Below are 22654 nucleotides of genomic sequence, written 5' to 3'. Positions count from 1 at the left end.
TAAGACAAATAAATGACTTTATTTCAGCCTTCATAAAGCTCTCTAAGTGATGCTATTGCGCTGAAGGCTATAAAGTCACCCCATACCGTGCATTCAGTCTTTCTCTAGGTCTTTTTACACACACACACACACACACACACACACACACACACACACACAATAGCCTCAGAAACTCAGTAAGAAATGTCTGTAGTCACTTTGCCAGGAAGAGACTCTGATTTTATTGTAGCGCTGCAAAAGTCAGGTAATTAAGGCTGCATTCCTGAGCTCGCTGTTGCCCTGTAATAGTTTACAGCGATGGAGCAAGCATGGGCGAGCTTTCCCCGCTCTCAACGACCAACCAGGCAACCGGCCCCACCTTCCTCGCTAAACACTGCAGTGCAGGGACCCATACTTGCTTTCACAGCCAAGAGGAGTTTCTATAAACAGGGTACTGAATTGAATTAGCTTTCTGGGCAAAATCACAAACGTGGAAATATGTGCAGCTCAGCGAACTGTTCGAGGACTGCAAGCTGCATGAAATGTATGGCTTTCTCCAGAGTTCTACAAATGTCCCAAAATGCAGCAAAAAAAACAAAAAAAAAACTTCTGATTTGTACAAGATGTCAAAATTTTGGTCAGAATGAAGGTCAGTAATACTGAAACTATCAGTAATACTAATTACTGATCTAATCAACATTTTTATTTGGGAAATGCAGCATTTGACAGAATATATATATATATATAAATATATATATATATTCTGTCAATATACAGACATAAAGACAAACATTAAGGCAGCTATACGATATTGCCAAAGGTTTGCAGACACTTGACCTTTCCTGCCATGTGGTTCTTCTTCAAACTTTTACCACAAAGCTGAAGGTACACAATTGTACAGGACGTCTTAAAATGTGGTGTAATACAATTTTGCGTTCACTTGAACTTGGAAACCCAAACCTGTTCCAGCATGGCAAAGCCCCTGTGCACAAAGCCAGCTCCATGAAGATACAGTTTGCATGATTCAGATTGGAAGATCATGAGTCGCCTGCTATAGAGCTCTGATCTCATCCCTACTGAACACCTCTGGGATGAACTGGAACACTGACTGCACCCTAAACCCAAACCCTAACCCCAGAAGAGTGGCAAAGCAAATGAAGACTAAATGTGGAATGCGATGCTCAAAAACCACATACCACCGTGTCCCAGACCAGTTGTCCGCAAACTTTTGGCAATATAGTGTACTTTGTAGCAGGAATGCATGTGGATGGAACGTAAATCTGACATAATCCCAAGCTGTGACTTCTCATTTCCAAAGTAAGTCCATTGCAGAACAATAACAGTGACCCAATAACAAGCTTTTAAATATTTAGTCATGAATTAAATTCGTAAATAAAAAAAGCAGGTTTGAAAGTTTACCATGACATATTAAGAATTGGCAGTTGAACTTTGTATTATAGGTGCTAAATAAAATCCTGCCTCTACTTGCAGATTGTGAGCAACAAAAAAAGATCAAAAGCCAAAGTTTTACAATATTCAATCTAAAAGAAAAAAGTGGTGCTTATTTATTTTCCCAGCATGCTCTGTATTCTTAAATGGATCTATTCACAGCAAGTCGTATCGTTTGACGACGCGAATTTGTTACTTAAACAACTAGCGGCTAAATCCATTTAAATTGACATCATATTGACATGCTAACAAAAAAACCTGGCCTGATTGTATCTTTCCATTCTTCCCATTTCCATTCCACACCACGGACTCTACTTTATAACGTCAGGGCAGGAATGCGGCTCGAACCTCCAGAATAGCGTGAATAGCTGGCTCAGGGTAAACAGTTATCTTTGGGAGAGCTAAGCGTCGCACAATACACGCGCTGCCAAAGTCTATTCACTACAAGAACACTAGTAGAATGGCCTCCTAAAGGCACATCTGAGCCCTCAGTTCTTACCCTCAGCTGAACAAATATCGGACTAGACATGGATTCAGAGCTTAGCAGGACACTGATCCGTGAAGACTGCGGATATATGAGACGGTTTATTTTCCCCAACATTTAGAAATCCGAGCTAACGATGGCCAAGCTGTATTTTTCTTATGAGTCCCTCCACAGGGAATCTGATGCTCTGTTTGCTCTATATGATGCACAGATGATAACAGGGTGAGATAAGGAAGTTTACTCTAGAGTGTGTGTGTGTGTGTGTGTGTGTGTGTGTGTGTGAGAGAGAGTGTGAATGTAGTGTTGTACCTCCATTTGTGCATGATGAAGCCAGGACACTGCAAACCACACACATAACAAGGCTGGCCCCTTCCCAGATCCTCCAGTGCAGAAGGCTAAATTAGAGGAGAAAAAAATTTACTTTTTACTCAGATGCCTAACCTGAAAGGAAAAGAATCCACAGCGGATCATCCGTATCCGCATGTTCGATTTGGTACGTTTTACGCTGGATGCCCTTCCTAATGCAACCCTCCCCATTTATCCGGGCTTGGGACCGGCACTAAGGGTGCACTGACTTGTGAAACCCTAATGGCTGGGGTTGGTTCCCTGACCAGGGATCGAACCCGGGCCGCGGCGGTGAGAGCGCCGCATCCTAACCACTAGACTAGACCCTCTTTCCTCACATAGCACAGCATACTAGGAAACTGGGGTCAGAGTGGAGGGTCAGTCATGATACAGCGCCCCTGGAGCATAGAGGGTTAAGGATTTTGCTCAAGGACCCAAAAGTAGCAGCTTGGCGATTATGGGGCCTGCACCTCCGGACCTTCTGATCAGTTACTCAGAGCCTTTCCCTAAAAATGTTTTTCATGAATGATGGTCTACATTCGCTTTGCATAATAGCTCACCCACAATTCCACCTTGACTCCCTTTTGACACTGGATATGATGTTAGACCTAACAAGAGTTCTGAAAGCTCTCTTTTCCTCATGTACACATCCGGATCGCAAGGTTACACCAAATCAGTGTCTCCGAGATCTTGTAGATCATCTCGTGTAGCTGCACACCACCCCAAAAAGACACTATGGTATCTCTCAACCTACATAACCACATGGTAGGTTGATATGGATCACTAATCCCCAGAGTCCTAGTGTCAGCTAGTGATTCGTCATGCTGTATACATTATTTATTCCCTTTCTGATGATGCTGTACCCCCAATATCCAGGGTAATTCTGACACTTAACGCACGTGCCATTGAGTTTTGTAGTAAACATCATTCACAAGAAATAAACTACAACACAAAGAAAAACATATTTAGAGTCCCAAACCAGGTGTATCACAGCACTGCATGTTCAGAAAGTGACATCAGCTGACTTTTGGCGCCCTGTTTTAGTGCGTGTCCTCAAAAACGCAATTACGCAATTATCCAATTACGCACGCAAAACTGCGCCGGAAACTCGAAAAACAAAAAAAACAAAAAACCTGCACTGTGACTCACCGAGCTGCTGAAGCTTCTCCTTTTAGAGCTTCTGCTGAACATGGCAGGTTCACAAGGAGGAAATCGAGCTGGGAATGAAAGAGGAGTCACTGTGCGCGTCCCTGTGTTGTGCATGAAACTCTGGCTGGCTGGCTCTGCGTTTGTGTGTGTGTGTGTGAGAGAGAGAGAGAGAGAGAGAGAGAGAGAGAGAGAGTGTGAGAGAGGTGATTGCGCAACGATGCGCGTCCAAATTGCTCCTCCGCCCCTCACCTCAAATCGTTTCATCCAATGAGGAACAAATACATCACGAATCCCCGTGAGGTCCTCATTAAGATTTTAATTGAAAGTGTGTGTTTTTCTCCTAAAAAATGCTCTTGAATCCTCGATTGGTCCGAAGTGTTGATCAGGTTTCTAAAGCAGCTGCAAAGCAACGAATTCACTCACATATAGAGAATCCATCATCCAGTAGTTTGCATCAGGCTGTAGAAGAAAAGTCTGCAGAATCGAGGAGGTTCTGAGATGTAAATTTGAGGGAAACGTATAGATATTTCTAAAAACAGGAGGAAAATGTGGCGAGGGAACGACTGTTTATAGCTACTATAACATAAGTAATGGGACAGTGTAACGCTATGTAACAATAAATGGATGAAATGTTTGGCAGCTCATTCGTTTTATTCAATAATAACAACGATTGCGAAGATCTTTAGACATTTCCCTTTGGATACTAGGAATACAAGGTTTTGGAGTGTACTCTTGGTATGGAAACAGTAGCTCCCCCTCATCAGGCCATGCAGTCACTGAGTCAATTCCTATCAGTGGAGAAGCATGAAGTTTCTGCTCCACTTGTTTGATGAGGCATTTTACATTTATTTCTAAAACCTGTTTTCTTTACAATTGTTGTCTTTCTTTCCACTTCTAATGTAGTTTTGGGTTTTGTTTTCTTTTAATGTTACTTTAACATCAACATATGTTTTTTCCTGGTGAAGAAGAAATGCCTTTAATTTCAATAGATTTAAATAAATAGAAGTTTTTAAATAAGATTTTACAAATAATGATTTGAGATCATACTTCCTACACCCCCCCCCCCATTACATTTTCCAAACCCATATTTTACAGTACATCTATGTTTAATGAAATGAGCCATTATATCAAAAGTGCAACCTTTGCATTTTTCATTCACGAGTAATAAAACTCATTTACAGTGCGCTCCGAACTTTCCGCAGCATCGAGGGAATTCCTGATAAAATTTCCTCGTAAGTAACGCAGCACTGGCTCCTCGAAGAGCAATCGCTAATATGTTAGAGAAGAAAAGGCTTTGGTCGTCGCGATTGGTCTAGTGCACTTCAGGTCTCAAGGGTCTTCGCATCGTGAATGCTAAAAAGCATGAGCGAGCTAATGTCGATCCGGGATTCAATCCTACACTACTCTGTGTATATCTCTTCCAGTAGATAAAGAAAGGATCAGTGGCCACGATTTAAATGTCCAGATCGACATGCTAACATTAGCCTGATTGAATTTTTATTTATTTATTTTTTTTAACATAAATACAGCCAAAGAATGCTTTAGGAAAAAAAATTGAAGATTATGGTGAAGGAAGGAAGCTGTAAAACAGTGGGAGGACTGGTCCAAGTAAAAGGGGAAAAAAAAAAGATCTTCTTTAATGTGCATTTAAAAAAAGAGCAGAAAATATATTCATAGAATGTTTTGTAGATTTCAATTTCCAAGCAATTATTTGTTTTCCACCCCTAAGCAGGATGAATGCTAACATTTTTTTGCTAATCTGACATTTAAAAAAACATGTCAATATATTCACCCTTCGTTTAAATTGGAATTGTTTGGCAATAACCTGCTGAAACAAATGCAATTACAGAATAGTAGTAGAGATTTAATGCCGTGTCAGCATCTGGGGCAAAAATCTGAGCAACAAGATTTACATTGATACAATAAAACAAATAAAAAATAAATTGAATCAAAGAATACAGCAGTTGATTATAGATTATAGAAATTCTAAGACTTTTTTTTGTCATATTTTACTGAACATGTCTTACAGTCCTGTGTTGTCCAATAAAATATATTTAATGGAAAGGGTGGGAATTGGGTTTGTCCTGCAGAACCTGCATAGGGTTGGGTTTTCTCTTTAAATGTACGTCGTCAGACTTAAGTGGAAATTTGATGATCGACTTCATGCAATTTGTTGTTTGTACACAAGCCCCATACTTCTTGCCACTTGATATATATATTATTAATATTAAATTAATATATGATAAATGACAGTATGTTTAAGGTCTAATGGTTTCCACTGGAATTCCATTACAAACTTTTAGCTGTAAACCGGTAGCACAATGTGTCCAGTAGAAACTCATGTGTCATCTACAAGTTGCCAGACGTGTTCTAATTATCCTTAATAGTATCAGACACAATAAGCTACCAAATGACCAGTGGAGACCCACAGCATTGTAGCATTACAGCTTCCATTATAACCAAGACAATTCCCATTATAAATGACTGGGAAAAAAAAGCAATGCTAACAAATCTGGCATGCTAGTCAAAACAATGCTAGCAAATCTCTTCTTAGCAAAACAGGCTAATTTAGTTACAAATAGCAAATGACCTGAATTTACCCTTCAGCATCCTGAACATTTTACTAAATAACATTTTCATTCTCGAGTTCCAGTCCAGAGGCGAACCCATACTGAAAATACAATTACATACCTATAGCGCTAAGTGCATTGTACAGATTTCCTTTTGTTTCTTTTATTTTTATTTATTTATTTTTTGTATTGAGTTTTGTTTTACAATGACAAGTTTAATCCAAACGGATGCATGTGAGATGAAAAGCCTCCTGATTTGACTGAATATAATGTAAAATGTGATTAGGAAAATGTTTTATTCTTCTTCTTGAAAATGTAATTCTCATGTAAATGTCAATCTTAAGTTACTTCAATATTTTCCAACTCCTGGGATTCCATGGTCCTGTTTAAGAAATATCTGCTTGATTTAAATTGGTTCACTGATCACTCCTCTCCTTACCTGCTCACTGAGTTTTGGTGGACGGCTTCCTCTGGTCAGATTTCTCCCTCTGATCATTTTCCAGAATGTCAGTCTTGCTTTGCTGGGCCTTGATCTAAATTATGATCTTTCAGGTTCTCTAGCAAACCCTTCAGAAAGATCAGGAGGAAAAGTTATATTGAGGTCATGTAACACTCTTTAATGACCCACAGGTGAACACTTTATCTAATTATGTCACTTTTGATGGCAAGTATAACTACACTATGGGAACAAATGTATTTGGACTTTTCCAACCACATGTTGTATTGGACGTCTTTGTATGGAGTAGCATAAATGTTCCCTTCAGCTGAACTAGGAGACCCAAACCTGTTCCAGCATGACAATGCCCCCCGTGCACAAAGCCAGCTCTATTAAGAAATGCTTTACATAAGTCGGAGTGGAAGATCTCCCGCTATAGAGTCTAAACCCTATTGAACACCTTTGTGATGAATGTAAACCTACATCTGTACCTTACTTTACAAACACACTAGTGGCTGTTCTTGTGGCTAAATGTGGTGGAACATCTTAGCAAAAGAGTAAAGGTGATTTTTTACAGCAAATATGGAATGGGATGTTCAAAAAGCACATAGCGATCTTCTGATCAGGTTCACAACCTTGTCTGTACAGTGTTATTTAAAACTCATGAACTTCAAACCTTTAGTTTTCACACTATGTCAGTATTAAAGGTGCGTTGGTGTCGATATCTAATCTACGTAAGTTCATATGAGTTTTTTACTGTATACTGTATAAATGTGGTGTGAGGGGCAATACTTATAAGAACAAGTTTTTCTTCTTTTTTCAGCTGCTCCCATTACGGGTCGCCACAGCGGATCATCCGTCTCCATACCCCCCTGTCCTCTACATCTGCCTCTTTCACACCAACTACCTGCATGTCTTCCCTCACCACATCCATAAACCTTCTCCTTGGTCTTCCTCTTTTCCTCCTTCCTGGCGGCTAAATCCTCAGCATTCTCCTACTGATATACCCCATGTCCCTCCTCTGCACATGTCCAAACCATCTCAATTTTGCCTCCCTCACCTTGTCTCCAAAACGTTCTACATGTGCTGTCCCTCTAATAATCTCATTTCTAATCCTGTCCATCGTCGTCACTCCCAATGAACATCTCAACATCTTCAGCTCTGCTACCTCCAGCTCCACCTCCTGTCTTTTACGCTGTCTCTAAACCATACAATATCTCAGGTCTCACCACAGTCCTACATAGTATACATATAAAAAAGGAACAATGTATCTAATTCCAAATCAAGGATTGAAATTATTATGATCTTTTTTTCTTTTTAATGAAAGCCTTAGACATGATCTTAGATGATCTAAACACGCTTATGGGAAAAACTGCAAATCAGACAAATCAGACTAAGGAGTGATTTATTGCATTACAATTCCCTTTCTGTGATCCATACAACAATCATAACACTGTAAAATCCTTATCAATTATCAGTCGGGCTTAATAGGCAGAGGCATGAGACATACATTTATGTGTATTAAAGAAATCCATTTACATTTGCAATTATATTAAATACAAAAATGTAGACAAACAAAAAGTAAAAAAAAAAATCTGTACAACCCATGGAGTGCTTGAGTTTGAAACGTCAACTCCCTTTTTGTTTTTATTTATTAATCATTTCAGAGCCCAGATCCTTAACAATAATCGAAATATTGAATAAACTCTAACATAAATAGCACCATGTGTTACATTAAGGCAAATACAGATTTTTTCTTTTTTTTTAGAACATGAACAAAACCAGTGGCTCGAAAATGGTTTCAAAAAATGTCATCAAACATCATCAAACAAGTAATGTGTTCCTGAAGAAATGTTTTTTTTTTTTTTTTTGTAAGAAATTATTTAAAAAAAATTTATAAAATAAAATCAAGCAAAAAGTAACAAACAGCAGGTAAAAAAAAAAAAAGGCAATATAAGCGTACCCTGAAATGTAACAAGTAAAACAAAAACATAGTAGAGACTTAAAAAATGACAATAAAAAATAAAGCACATGAAATTTATCACCAGAATATTTTGAGGTATTTAAAAGAACAAACACACAAAAAACAAAAAATTTTCTACAGTAAAAAAAAAAAAAAAAAAAAAATTCTGTATGTTTTTGAAAAAACATTAAACTTTTGAAAGACCAAATGTCAGACATTTTGTAGGCTTCATTTTCAAACCTTCTAGACATTTTGGTTATGGCTAATAGTCATCATCCTACCCTGAAGTACACATCATTTCCTTAAAAAAAGCTAACAAAAGCACCAAATATTAGATTTTAATTAAATCATTAAAAAATGTAACACATTTCGGATCTTGACTCAGAAACCTTTACTGTGAAACCATTTTTTTTCTCTGCTTTATCTTTCTACCCTGTTGCGGTACTTTTGTTGTAGAAGAAAACTCCCAGTACGGTTCATAAACTCTAGAAGTTCCCAAACACCAGGCATTTGAGGGGTTGATACCAGGTAGGGGTTGATACATCGATATGAAAAGGTGTTATTTATTGTGCGTTTTGCCATTTAAGAGCCTCTATACACTGCAGAGTGCAAAAATAGATACCCTACTGATTAGCCCACCAGTACCCCATCAGCCGGTCCTCGAAAATATTCAAAATGAAACTAGTCTATGATCTGCTAAAGGTTTCAGACCCCTGCGTTAGACGACGTGAAGAAGTATCTGTGTTAATGTTGGATTTTTGATGACCTCAAACCCCCTCAAGACATACAGTAAACAACTATTTACTTACTGTTTAACTCCCTTAGAATAGAAGCCTGTTGCATTTTCCCAAATCTGTACGACACCCAATTTTCCAGAAAAGACAACATTCTCAAGGTGGATTTAACCATCAAAGTAGGTGTCAATCGGTAAATATATAAGGTAAATATCAACCAATACTGGGACTACTTCTTATGAGAGAGGGGTTGAAAAGAAACCGGAACTACTTTTTTTTTTTTTCCCAAGATTTTCTTCACTTCTATCCGACTCTGGGACTTTTACACTTAATACTCGTTAATTGTTTTGGAATTTGGGAACAATAATTACTGTGTTTGAAACATTTATGGCGAAAACCATTATAAGAATAGGAACGCCTGGTTTTTAAGTAACCAAGTTTTCAGGGCTTTTTTTTCTCAACACTAGAAAAGCAATAGTTTTGTCTGTCTGAATAACAAAACCACTACAAATGTGGTCAGTAAAGATGAATCACACTGGAGTATTCTCTATTGGTTACTGTGTCTCTAAATGAGAGAAGAGACTTCCACCACTAACCCTAACCCCAAACCCTAACCCTTTTCTCTCAGAATCCAGGTCATCATGAAGCCTTTCCAAACCTTTATTCTGCCCCTACTGAGCCTTGAATATCCACCAATGATCTATGATTCAAAGCTAATCTCTGTCCACCTGCGTATAAAGGCTACATTACCACAGCCAATCACCACCTCCTCTGTCTCCTTCATTCTCGAGAATTACCCTGAGTTTCCATTTTGCCTCCTCTTACCGAAGCCTGTTTTTTTTTTTTACTTCGATCACACATACCACAAAATGATCCCAGAAATAAATCTCGTCCGAATTCTCTAACAGTCTGTATGGTAACATGCGTTGTTCATGTCATATTAAAAGATGCAGATCCTCCAATGAGAAACCCTTTTAACCTGCTAACATTCTGCTGATCTGGTCCTGAAGCGTTCAGAACCTCATCAGCTTCATCCAATCACTGATCTTCAATTTCAACTCTCCAAAACTCTCCAAACGTCCTGTAAACCCATGCAGGCTTTTACTACGTTTCTTACCATCAGGCTCATCCTGACTCGAGACTTTTTTCAGTTACGGAAAAACATAACCCTTGTTATAAGACCCGAAACATAGCATTCTAGAAAATATATAATACATCGACGAGAAGCCTAAACATGTATGGAATTTACTGTACAGAAACAAAAAGCCTGCACTGTGAACATGGCTTTGTTAGCGTTTTAAATAACTGCATAAAAATAATTGTGGATTATAATAAATAATTCGACACATTCTGTACACTACATACACCAGCTGATATTTACACACTTACAGCAGGAAGCCTGGGGATGGATAGAGACGTTTTTTCATTGCTTTACTGTCTTTAGCACCATGTAGAGAGAAGAACCCTGGAAGAAGAGAACGTCCTGAAGAAAGATCAGCCATGACTGTATGAGGAAGAGGCAAAAGAGGTATAAGAGGATATATTTTTAAGGCAACATAGGCAAAGTCCTATATACACTTACATATGATTTACTCAGAAGGCTATCACTTGATCAACCCTGGTACTGTTTGATTCTGATGTTCTACAGGTTTGCACCTATAACCACCCACCCTTTCAAAAGGTCAAATTAAACAATGTTCATCCTGCATTCTTATGGGGCCCCCTGCTGGCTCATGAGTGCTTGTAGTCTCAAGGACCATAATTAAAAATAAGCCCAGTTAACCGAACCCAAACAAACTAAACCCAAACCATTGAACTAAACTCAATAAACACAGCCCAACTCAATCCAATGAAATGAACCTAATTAACGCATCCCATTGAACTAAACCCAAATCAAACCAAAACAAACCAATCCCAACCCAAACCATTTCAGTGAGCCCAATAAACCCAACCCAATCCATTGATGGCTACAGAGTTAATGCTCTAGGTTACCCCTTAATGCTCTGACCCCAACCTCATATACGTAAATAAACTGTGTTTCACTGTGCTTTAAACATATGTGACAAATAAACTTCTTTTTAAGACCTTGATCAGGGCGTCAACTGACAGAATGTATGTCGGAAGAGCGATATGAAGCCATTCTCGTGCCACTAAGACACTTAATGTTTGCTTTTCACCCAAATGTGAGTCATAATAAGAATGGAAGAATGTAATTCTAGACCTGGGATGGTATGGGACTCATGTAACTTGGATGAGAAGGCCTGAACTGGAAGACGGAGTGCATTTGCCACAGTAGCCGCCACACATTCCTGTCACTCTACTGCCATCCTGTGAAACAAGAAAAGAACTGCATGTCATGGGCTTTACTGTGGAAAAAGCTACATTTACAATTTACATGAAAGATAACAAAAAAATTTTGAAAGATTACACCGCAGCAATGTTCTAGAAATCTCAGATCGACTGGTCCTGGTCTATTTGATCAGATTTTCTATTCATGCTTTCCTTCTAATACATTTTATTTATATACACATGAACTACATGTAATCTGAGGAAAATGGTGAAAAACGTTTGGGTAATAACATTAAATCTGGATTTGCATCACTAAAAGCTGTGTAACATGAACAAATAACAATGTAAAACATCCTCACAGAGGAAAAACCAGCCCTCGTTGGGATAACGATCCCATCGACATTGTTCTCTGAAGCTCTTGACTTACGACAACCGATTTTCTGTCCATTTTCCTCTCTGCGTGGAGCGCTTTTCATTCCAGACCTTTTCACTCCCTGCCAAGAAACGAGTCTTTGACTGATTTCAATTACCAACACAGAAACAGAGGTCTTCTTGTAGCAACTGCACAATAGTGCCCCCTGGCTGTGCACACAAACCTCCAGAAGAGGGAGGAATTGAGGCACTAAGTGTTGGAATGGAGAGAAGAAGTGTGGGAGGATTTGATAAGGTGTTTGAAGAGATGTCAATACATGGAAGTGGAGAAAGGTTGCGGAAACAGGATTAGAGGACTCGACTGTGAGAATTTGGAAACTTAGAGAAGGTCACAGGCATACGATTAGGTACAGGTGAATGGATCACTAGTGTGTTTGCTTGGCACTTTTTCAGCATGTGCGAACAAAGTACCTTAGACTTGTGGATCTCGGCCACGGCGTAGTTCCCATGGGAATTCCACTGGGTACTTTCAGCCACCTGGAAGCCTGTTCCTGAGAGGTTGAGCCTAAATTGGCCCTGAAAATTAAAGAACAATCATATAATTAGCAAGTGGAACCCCATGTAGGGTCTACTGTATCCTTGAGGGGTCTTTTAAATGGAAATAAGGGACTGCTTTTTCAGACTGAATGTACTGTATGAAAATTAAAATGTCCTAGAACACTTAAATATAAAAAAATAAATAAATTTTTTAATGCTATTGTCATTGTAAGAAGGAAAAACTCGAACCATCGTAACTCGAGGACTACCTGTATATATTTCATACCTGACCAACTTCTCGACCTGTGAGGCAAATGTATGAATTTGCTGTTCACAAATGGTCTTCATTCTATCTGACAGATTTTAAGAGATTTCACCAAAAAGACATGGGCCAAAACATCAGGACCCAGATGTGCAAAGCTAATAGAGACACATCCCATCTGTAATTGCAGCCAAAGAAGAAAAATCACAAATGATAGACCCCGGGTTGGGCGTGAATATCTGCAATTAATCAACAAACAACTGCAGTTTTGTTGTATGCATACGACTTTCTTATGGGGCCCCCTGCTGGTAGTCCTTGTAGTCCCCATAAAAAAAATTAATACAAATTAATGCGTAAATACAAAAATGTATAATATATTCGCTTATTGTTTGAAACGACTAAAACTAAAAAGAATTTTCATTCACCAAAAATGATCACTGACATTTGTGCTGATTGAATTTGACACAACCAAGCAACACTTCCTTTCCAGTGGCTCGAGTAAAGGAAGAGGGGGATAAAAGAAAGTCTGTTTCGTAACATATGGGGAGCTTCGAGAGAGACGTAGCGAACATGATCAAAAAGTGGAAAAGACAGTGTAGTGGGCTAGAGTGCTAGAAGGAACAATGAATGTCAAAATATAGGATGGATGAAAGAGGGAAAGAGTTGAGAAATGAGCACCAGATGACAAATAGATCGCTGGTTTTAAATTTGATTGAACAGCATCTGCGACAATCCACACACAAACACACACTTATAACTCTATACATGTCTCATTTCACACGAGCGTCTTTAATCATGTCTGTTTTCGGTCTGATTCCGTCCCAGCCAAAGCCACCCACGTGTTTTATTCACCGCTTGCCAACAAAGCCTTGATCGAGACATTCACATTCCCAAGATGCCTAATTATCCAGAGAAGTCGTTCCCACCTGTGGGCAGCGGGCGGCGCTGTAGCAGTCTCCTGCTGTGGCGAAAGGAACCTTATGACCTTCTCGAGTGTACGAGTACTTCCAGTCTGTGGCTAAAAAAACAAAACAAACAGAACCAGACGGCTGTGAATGTGTGATTTTGCTTCGGTATTCATAACAGCTATAACAGTGGTTGCAGTTTTTTTCTTAAGTTCTTTACATAAATTGTAGGAATTCACTGTTTAGGAACCATAAACAGTCCCAAATTTGATTGTTTTTCATCTCCGAGGTTGGCACCTATGACATAATAAAGATAAGTGATATACAAGTGAAGCATAATACAGTGAGGAAAATAAGTATTTGAACACCCTGCTATTTTGCAAGTTCTCCCACTTAGAAATCATGGAGGGGTCTGAAATTGTCATCGTAGGTGCATGTCCACTGTCAGAGACATAATCTAAAAAAAAAATCCAGAAATCACAATGTATGATTTTTTTAACAATTTATTTGTATGATACAGCTGCAAATAAGTATTTGAACACCTGAGAAAGTCAATGTTAATATTTGGTACAGTAGCCTTTGTTTGCAATTACAAAGGTCAAACGTTTCCTGTAGTTTTTCACCAGGTTTGCACACACTGCAGGAGGGATTTTGGCCCACTCCTCCACACAGATCTTCTCTAGATCAGTCAGGTTTCTGGCCTGTCGCTGAGAAACACGGAGTTTGAGCTCCCTCCAAAGATTCTCTATTGGGTTTAGGTCTGGAGACTGGCTAGGCCACGCCAGAACCTTGATATGCTTCTTACAGAGCCACTCCTTGGTTATCCTGGCTGTGTGCTTCGGGTCATTGTCATGTTGGAAGACCCAGCCTCGACCCATCTTCAATGCTCTAACTGAGGGAAGGAGGTTGTTCCCCAAAATCTCGCAATACATGGCCCCGGTCATCCTCTCCTTAATACAGTGCAGTCGCCCTGTCCCATGTGCAGAAAAACACCCCCAAAGCATAATGCTACCATGCTTAATGCTACCATGCTTCAGAGTATTGTGTTCTTGGGATGGTACTCATCATTCTTCTTCCTCCAAACACGTTTAGTGGAATTATGACCCAAAAGTTCTATTTTGGTCTCATCTGGGCACATGACTTTCTCCCATGACTCCTCTGGATCATCCAAATGGTCATTGGCAAACTTAAGACGTGCCTGGACATGTGCTGGTTTAAGCAGGGGAACCTTCCGTGCCATGCATGATTTCAAACCATGACGTCTTAGTGTATTACCAACAGTAACCATGGAAACGGTGGTCCCAGCTCTTTTCAGGTCATTGACCAGCTCCTCCCTTGTAGTTCTGGGCTGATTTCTCACCTTTCTTAGGATCATTGAGACCCCACGAGGTGAGATCTTGCATAGAGCCCCAGTCCGAGGGAGATTGACAGTCATGTTTAGCTTCTTCCATTTTTTAATGATTGCTCCAACAGTGGACTTTTTTTCACCAAGCTGCTTGGCAATTTCCCCGTAGCCCTTTCCAGCCTTGTGGAGGTGTACAATTTTGTCTCTAGTGTCTTTGGACAGCTCTTTGGTCTTGGCTATGTTAGTAGTTGGATTCTTACTGATTGTATGGGGTGGACAGGTGTCTTTATGCAGCTAACGAACTCAAAAAGGTGAATCTAGATTAGGGTAATAAATGTAGTGGAGGTGGACATGTTAAAGGCAGACTAACAGGTCTTTGAGGGTCAGAATTCTAGCTGATAGACAGGTGTTCAAATACTTATTTGCAGCTGTATCATACAAATAAATAGTTTAAAAATCATATATTGTGATTTCTGGATTTTTTTTTTTAGATTATGTCTCTTACAGTGGACATGCACCTACGATGACAATTTCAGACCCCTCCATGATTTCTAAGTGGGAGAACTTGCAAAATAGCAGGGTGTTCAAATACTTATTTTCCTCACTGTATGTGCAATTTAAACCAATCAAGTCCTTGCCTTGTAATTTTGAGCTTTGTATTAAGCGCAAAACTCAGATCTTGAAACCATCAACCCTTTCAAGCTTGGACGTAAATGAACACTGGGCTAACACAGGCAAAGGTTAGCGTAGCAGGGCAAGCTAGTTAAAAAAAAAAAAAATGCTAATCTCAGGGCACTACATTGGCCTGCTCGGTGACATTAGACAGAGCTGTAATTAACCACAATGTTTATTCTGGATTTTTGCTCATGACCCCACTTTCCTAACAAGTCCTCTGCTGAGGAGAAGATTAGTGTCATTAACCTCTCCAGATGCCAGGCTTGGAGTCTCTGACCTAAGTAAGTCACATGGTGGGAATATGTACACACACACTAGGCTCTTTTTACCTTCTGGGATTTATTATTCTGTGAAAACGCACCTATTACTCTCATGAATCGCTTTTTTTTGGGGGCGAGAAGAAAGAGATTTTCTCTTTATATCATTTGAAGCTAGAATTAAAATGTTAAAATGATCGCAAATAAAAATGTCAGTAGTATTTCGGTAGTATTCTAAAGATTTGTTTGTTCATTCATCCTAACATCATTGCAGTACCCAAACAGTTTAGATCTTCAAAAGACAATGGTTCTTCCTTGGTTATAACATCAGTACTGTGGCCAAAACATGGATCATAGTTATTTCCATATAACCACAATACTACCATCATGGTTATCTCCACAGGACCACGGTACTACCAATTTGGTTATCTCCAAAAGTCCATAGTACTTCTATCAAGGTTATCTAAAAAAGGAATATAGTGCCACCATTATGTTAAGTTTATAGGACCACAGTACTACCATCGTGGTTATCTCCATAGGACCACAATACCACCCTTGTGGTTATCTCAATAGGACCACAGTACCACTATCATGGTTATCTCCAAAGGACCACAATACAACCATCATGGTAGTATTGTGGTCCTATGAAGATAACCAAGATGGTAGTACCATGACCTTATTGATATTATTATCCTATGGACTTCAGTACTACCATAATTGTTATCTCCGAAAAAGCATCCATTATGGTTATTTCTAAAGGTCCATGGTATTACCATTATAGTTATCTCCAATGTATTATGGTATTACCATCAAGCCTATGCTCAATTGATTGTTATGGTTCTACCTTGGTACTAAAATCATAGTTGTGTCCAAGAATTCATGGTAACGATTCCACAATAATATCAGTAAGGTCATGGTACTATCATCATGGTTGTGTCCAAAAGACTATGGTTCTACTATCATTGCATTTTCCCAAAAACTGATAGGGCTAGATTCTTGGTAGTTTTTAAAAGGTTGTGGTTTTTCTATATTGGTGCCTTTGGTTTGGTTTGGTTTGGTTTGGTTTATAATCCTCTATATAAATTAGTAATTTCCAGTCAAAGTAAATTCAGGTTTATGGTTTGGCCTGTTCACTATTTTTCTTATAGCATGTGTTTGTCCATAAAACAGCAGCTATGCCTGAGGCCAGCGGCTCTGCCACTCGACACGGCCGTCCTATAATCGCTGTTATTTCCTGTTCCTTTTGCAGAACACGAGCCATATGTTTTGCTTTCGCAGCACGTCCCTCTCTCGGCCATCCGATCGCACGGCGACTGACAGAGAGGGTAGGCTAAGATCTATTTCACCTCGTAACTTTGTGCCTATGACGCACGTGCGAAAAGAAACTTCCGTCGTAGTGGTCCCTCAGGAAACCGTTTGGATTAGCGCCATTGCTTCTTAGGCGCTCGGAGGTCATGTGCGTTGCAGAAAGACCAAAATACGTCTTCCAAACAGTCTAACATGTTAACGTTATGCTGATGGCAAAGCTTTTATCGGAGTCTATTAGACCCAATCCAAGCGTCTGTCACATTTTAGATTTAAAACTCAGGCAGAAACATCTAGTTGTGGAATGAAGCATTTTTTTGGTAGGGTAGAGAAGTTCAGGCATGTTCTTTCCTCCAGATGTGGATTTCCAGATCAGCTGTGTGTGTGTGTGAGTTGTAAGTGTTGGACGAAAGCAGACACAGCTGTTAAAATATATAATGCCAGCACTCATACTGTATAATTAGAGCTCACACTCGAATGTGCTGTAGTGGAAAAAACTCAATGTCAGGCTGGTGAGATGGGACCCAATGCTAAGAGGAGTTACTGACACTGGAGACTCCTTCCATGACTGTTTATAGCTGCTTTAAGATAAGTGATAACAGGTACTATACAATCAGACATTCTACAATACTGAATGTAACTATAAAGAAGAGGTCGACTGATATAGGTTTTTCTCTGGCCGATGCCGATTTTTAGAAATCAGGGCAGCCGAAGGACAATAAGAGCGTAATTAAATGAATTTACTGTATTTAAGTAGCTTTTTCACGCATCTGAACTTTACTGAATTATTTTCATTTGGGGAGACTTTTATGTTAACTTCACTACATGTCAAAATACATTTTGTGAAATCGGTCATTACTTTGTAGATATGAGGATAAAAATGTAACTGGTCAAACATGCAACAATCCACCAATCAGGGTCGAGCGCTCGCTCTGTTATGAACTTCTGATTGGGGATCACTAACATACAGTTTAGCATCAGTTCACCATAAAGCAGAACATTTATAGAGGAATAAATGATGAAGAAACTCCAGACTCGAACCACAACACACGAGACCTTATTTGAGTGATATTTTGAAGAAGTTGAAAAGAAGGTTTTTGAGCTCATGATCATTTTAATCGAAATGCAATTAATAGATTGCGAGAGAGTAAAATTTTCACATAACCTGAGTTGATTTAGCATTAGCCTTGTGACACAAATGATAACAGGAACAGTATACCCATAATTAATTATATACTTTGGATACTTACTTAGATTGGAAAACAAATACTTTTGTACTTTTACGCAAGAAAAGTTTAAAGGATGCATTTTTTTACTGGAGTCATATGTAACAATCCAATCAGTGCACTTGTTACCAGGTTTTGGCACCCGAGCCCCCCTGTAGCCTAAACTTAAGCTTGCTAACAATACAGCTCTAAAAAGTTTCGCACATACTCTTACCAAAAGTAGCATCATAATTAACCAATGAAATTTATTATGCAAAATAAAAAACGAAGTTTACGAACTTAAAGCCGAAAGTTTTTCCGGTGTGTTCTCCACCTTCGGGATCTATTCAGACACAGTCAGATTGGAGGCGGAGCTTGTCTAGTAAGAGATCTCCGATTGGCTATTCATCTTAACGAATGGCACATTAAATAAATAATTTACGAAAACAAATAGAAACGATGAAGGAGTAAAAAACTAACGAACAGACACTTTTTTATTATTATTTGTTATTTTCGCTCTTTTCTTTGCAGACATGATTGATAAAAAAGCTACACGAACCCGTTAGTAATGATTGCAGCAAGTGTAAATGCTGCTTGGTTAATATATATTCACCATTCTAGCTCCTTCCGGGTATCCTATTTGAATGACAAATACACAATACTGCCACCTGCTGCTATGGAAGACTTATGTTCTCTCGGCCTAATAATTTGCCTAATTTTCGGCACAATCAGTCCGATCAATCGGTCGACCTCTACTATAAATGTTTAAAAATACAATGTGATCGTACTACTGCGGTGTGTGTGTGTTTTCGACTCACTAATAATGGTCATCTTGCTCAAGTCTAGACGTACTCGGGTGAAAGTGGACAGGCCGGCAGCTGTATAGTCTCTCCGGCACTGGCACTCCTCTCTGTGGATCAGATTTGATGGACACTGCGTGGGATCCATCAGCCTGGACAACAAAAAATCAAAAGCATTAGAACAACAAAAAAAAACTACAGTATATTTCAAATTAAATGAAGCCTTTTATTTGTTATCCACACAAATATACGTTATAACATGTACATGTTATACACCATGTACACAAACATTCCTTCATTCACCTGTATGCGAACACCTCAGAGAAGTTCTCGTCCTCGCCCGTGGTGAGAGTGATGTACTCTTTCGGACTTTCCGTGTGCATGTCTGAACAGTAGATCTAAAGCAAGAACGAATGGAAAAAAAGAGTGTGAGAGAAAGAGAGAGAGAAAGAAAGGAGGAACGAAGTGGGACAAGTGCGAGAGACGAGTGTGTGGTGAACGAGTCTCACGTGACGTGGTTTGCCCTGTACGCTGAGAAGCTGCTCTCCGTCAGATCCAACACCGTTCTGCATCTGCACGTCCTTGCAGCTGAGCGGCAATTCACCTGAGAGAAAGAGAAACTTCAGGTTACTTTTATGAAGCTTGTAATAGAATACAGATAACTGAGCGGGTCTTGAACTAAACAGAGCTGATGGGTGCGTTTTCCACTCACAGTCTGGGTTTGTGCAGGACCTCCGACTCTCCGGCTCCGAGCCGGGGTCACAACTGTCACTGAGCTCGCCTTCTTCCGAATAACACTGCACCATGCGCTCCATCCAGCCTTCGGCGCAGCCCGCCGAACACTGCGCTCACGCACACAAACACATACATGAGACAGGCTCTAAATCTCATGAAATACACTAGGATCTAAATCTGAGTGGATCTGATGATCAATTTCTGTGTCTAATGAACTCACCGGACCCCAGATGCCCACTCTCCAGCTGTACACATGACTCGGAGGGCACGTTGGTAGTCTGCATGCTTGGTAGCTCTCCGGAGGTGTCCCCGGGCAGTTGGGTGTCCCCTGGTGACCGTATTCATAATTCTCATTCCCAAAATGCACTTCGCTACAGGAGACCCGCCTCCTTTGGTAGCCCTGACCACAGGTCACGGAGCACTGAAAGAGGCACCGGCATCGCGGTTAGTTTTTTGATCTGAATCAATCCACCTTTTAATACCACAGCTCTAAAATTCATCAATATAATACAGGAGCGAGGTATAACAGAGTTCCGTGCTAGACGGCGCCGTTGTCGCCAACTCGCAATCCGATTGGTTAAAGCAACAACCATCAAGCAACATGTACTTTAAGCTACAGGCGCCGCACTGCTGATACTGAAGTCTTCACAGCAGATCTTTCCAAAAATCTGATTGGATAGAAACTATATCATAAACAGACAATCCCAGGAATAGCAGACCCAAGAGAAAAAATATCAAATGAAAGCTATAGACTACTGGGAACAATTTATTACATATTCATGAAAAATTGTTCAAACGTAATTCAGTGATTTTTATAGACTTAAAGCCCGGCATTGGTAACAATAGTAACTTTTTGTACCTCCTCCCAGTCCCCGGTGATCCAGAGAAACTCGCAGGGTTGAGTGTTACACGTCTCAGTGTGGTCCGGTCTCTCCTGCGCTGAACAGTGCGAGTCGTGGACTTCGTCGCCGCCCCGGTCGACACACACCGCGGCTCGACTCCTTTGTCCGGAACCGCACGTCACACTACACTGTAAGGGATTATAGCTCATGATGAAGTCTAATGCTAATTTAGTATCAGGGTGAAACAACGTTTAGTATCACAGGTAGAATTTAAGGAGAAAAAGCAAACTGGATTCCAGATTCAGACTTAACACTGGATTCAATCTCATACTGTGATTACGATGAACAAACAATATATCGTGCGGCTGCAAAGGAAGTTTTTGGGAGCGTCAAAAGAACAGTAGAGGAAGTCACACTCAAAGAATTATCATCTTTTAGCCGGGCCCACTTCACCTGTCAACTTCACCCCACCTTTTTCAGGTTAATAAGGTCTATAGTGTACTGACTAGGCGTTTTTGTTATTTCCTGTCTTTTTTTCTTTGACAGGCTCTTTTTAGTGGTCATTTGTGTGTGTGTGTGTGTGTGTGTGTGTGTGTGTGTGTGTGTGTGTGTGTGTGTGTGTGTGTGTGTGTGTGTGTGTGGTTTATGATTACTCTGACACAAATCATAGTTGCAACTGTTATGTCATGCCAGTCATTTTGACCGAACACTATAGAGTTGGAAAAAATCTGAAACAAACAAATAAATAAAACTCGATTTAGACTCTTAGCTGTAAATGTTCGGAATTTTGCTGGATTTTATGTCTTCTACACAGCATTTGTTAAAAAATGTGAAATCTGATTGTTGACCTGAAGGGAGTTAGAATTGATATGAGTAGAAATGTAAAAAAAAATTATTATTATTTTTTTTTATTGCTTTTTTTAACTACTTATTGCACAATATAACATAATATAAAAAATTTCCGACACCAATGTTGCTATTCTGATGACGTGTGTTACCACGTCTGCGATTTCATCACGGACACCAAACAGCAAACCAGAAAATCTGCATGGAATTGGCCAAATCTGCCACAGAAATGTTTGAAAGGTTTTTTTACTGCCACGTGAGCTTCAAGAGCTGAAGAACGTCGCTGGAAGACGACGAGAGATCAGGGAGACCTTGACGGGCTCGACCTGCAAAAATTCCGAGACCGTTCTGCAACTTGTGCATGATGATCCTTGGAGAAGAACCCAAAGGATTTCACTTTTGCACCCATTGTACTTGCCAGATTTGGCTCCCATGGACTTCGCCCTCTTACCGAAGATCCAGCACGAAGGTTGCAGAAGTTGCTTGACTTCCAGGACCTATTCTAAAAGTATCAGGAATTGCTGTGCAAAAGGAGCTATTTTGCAGGTGATAGTGTGTAAATGTAGATAAATAAATTGCTTTCCAGTAAACAGAACTAGTCCTGAAACTCTTAATACCACAACAAGTCTCCCCACACTTGATGAAATCCAGAAACCGTCTCCGCTCAAATGAACTCAATTGGAACTTAAAATAGCTTCATTCCAATCTATTGTAACATGGCTTCCTTCTGATATCATTGTTTTCATTCGATTTCACTTGAATTATTGGCGTCTAATAATATAATCTTCTCACCTCTGTCCAATCCCCGGTGATCCAGAGGAACTCGCAGGGTTGAGTGTTACACGTCTCGCTGTGCTTTGGTCTTTTCTCTGCCGAACAATGCGAGTCGTGGATCTCTTCGCCACCGTGACCGACACACACCACGTCACGACTGGTCTGCCCCGAGCCGCACGTTGCACTACACTGTAACCACAAGAGGTACGGCTCATAATTAACCATCGTAGATAAGGAAAATAAATAACAGAGTAAAATGCTAATAAGGCAAATTTTTCATCATCTGTTGACCTTTCGAAAGTTGAACGTTGCATTCGTTTTAGAAGGTCAGAGCGCATAAACACAAAGTCGACGCGTCTCGTGCAATTACGCCCAAGAAAAATACACGTCAATCAA

General features: G+C 39.8%; 2 protein-coding genes across 3 annotated transcripts in view; both read right to left on the bottom strand.

Annotated features, from left to right (window-relative positions):
* The window catches only part of prickle2b (prickle homolog 2b), a 92689-nt gene extending 86171 nt beyond the window's left edge, over positions 1–6518 (bottom strand). The window contains exons 1-2 of one of the 2 annotated variants that reach the window (XM_083534743.1): positions 6416–6518; positions 2222–2307 (exon numbers count right to left, since the gene is read on the bottom strand). In XM_083534743.1, coding sequence (XP_083390869.1) covers positions 2222–2307; positions 6416–6472 — 143 coding nt within the window. In that variant the 5' untranslated portion in view covers positions 6473–6518. Of the gene's footprint in view, positions 1–2221; positions 2308–3406; positions 3641–6415 lie in introns of those variants that run through there. The other variant, XM_083534742.1, reaches the window with a different exon arrangement.
* A 1282-nt stretch (positions 6519–7800) lies between these two features.
* The window catches only part of adamts9 (ADAM metallopeptidase with thrombospondin type 1 motif, 9), a 62020-nt gene continuing 47166 nt past the window's right edge, over positions 7801–22654 (bottom strand). The window contains exons 30-40 of the mRNA XM_083534695.1: positions 22277–22447; positions 20656–20826; positions 20017–20217; positions 19774–19903; positions 19571–19665; positions 19365–19459; positions 19080–19213; positions 13496–13587; positions 12242–12346; positions 11331–11437; positions 7801–10613 (exon numbers count right to left, since the gene is read on the bottom strand). Of these exons, the coding sequence (XP_083390821.1) occupies positions 11348–11437; positions 12242–12346; positions 13496–13587; positions 19080–19213; positions 19365–19459; positions 19571–19665; positions 19774–19903; positions 20017–20217; positions 20656–20826; positions 22277–22447 (1284 nt within the window). The 3' untranslated portion in view covers positions 7801–10613; positions 11331–11347. The remainder of the gene's footprint in view (positions 10614–11330; positions 11438–12241; positions 12347–13495; positions 13588–19079; positions 19214–19364; positions 19460–19570; positions 19666–19773; positions 19904–20016; positions 20218–20655; positions 20827–22276; positions 22448–22654) is intronic.

This window comes from Silurus aristotelis (genome assembly GCF_946808225.1).
Source record: "Silurus aristotelis genome assembly, chromosome: 28".
In the NCBI taxonomy this organism is placed as follows: Eukaryota; Metazoa; Chordata; class Actinopteri; order Siluriformes; family Siluridae; genus Silurus; species Silurus aristotelis.
Note: the sequence above shows the minus strand (reverse complement) of the source record. Positions and strands in the feature narration are given on the sequence as shown.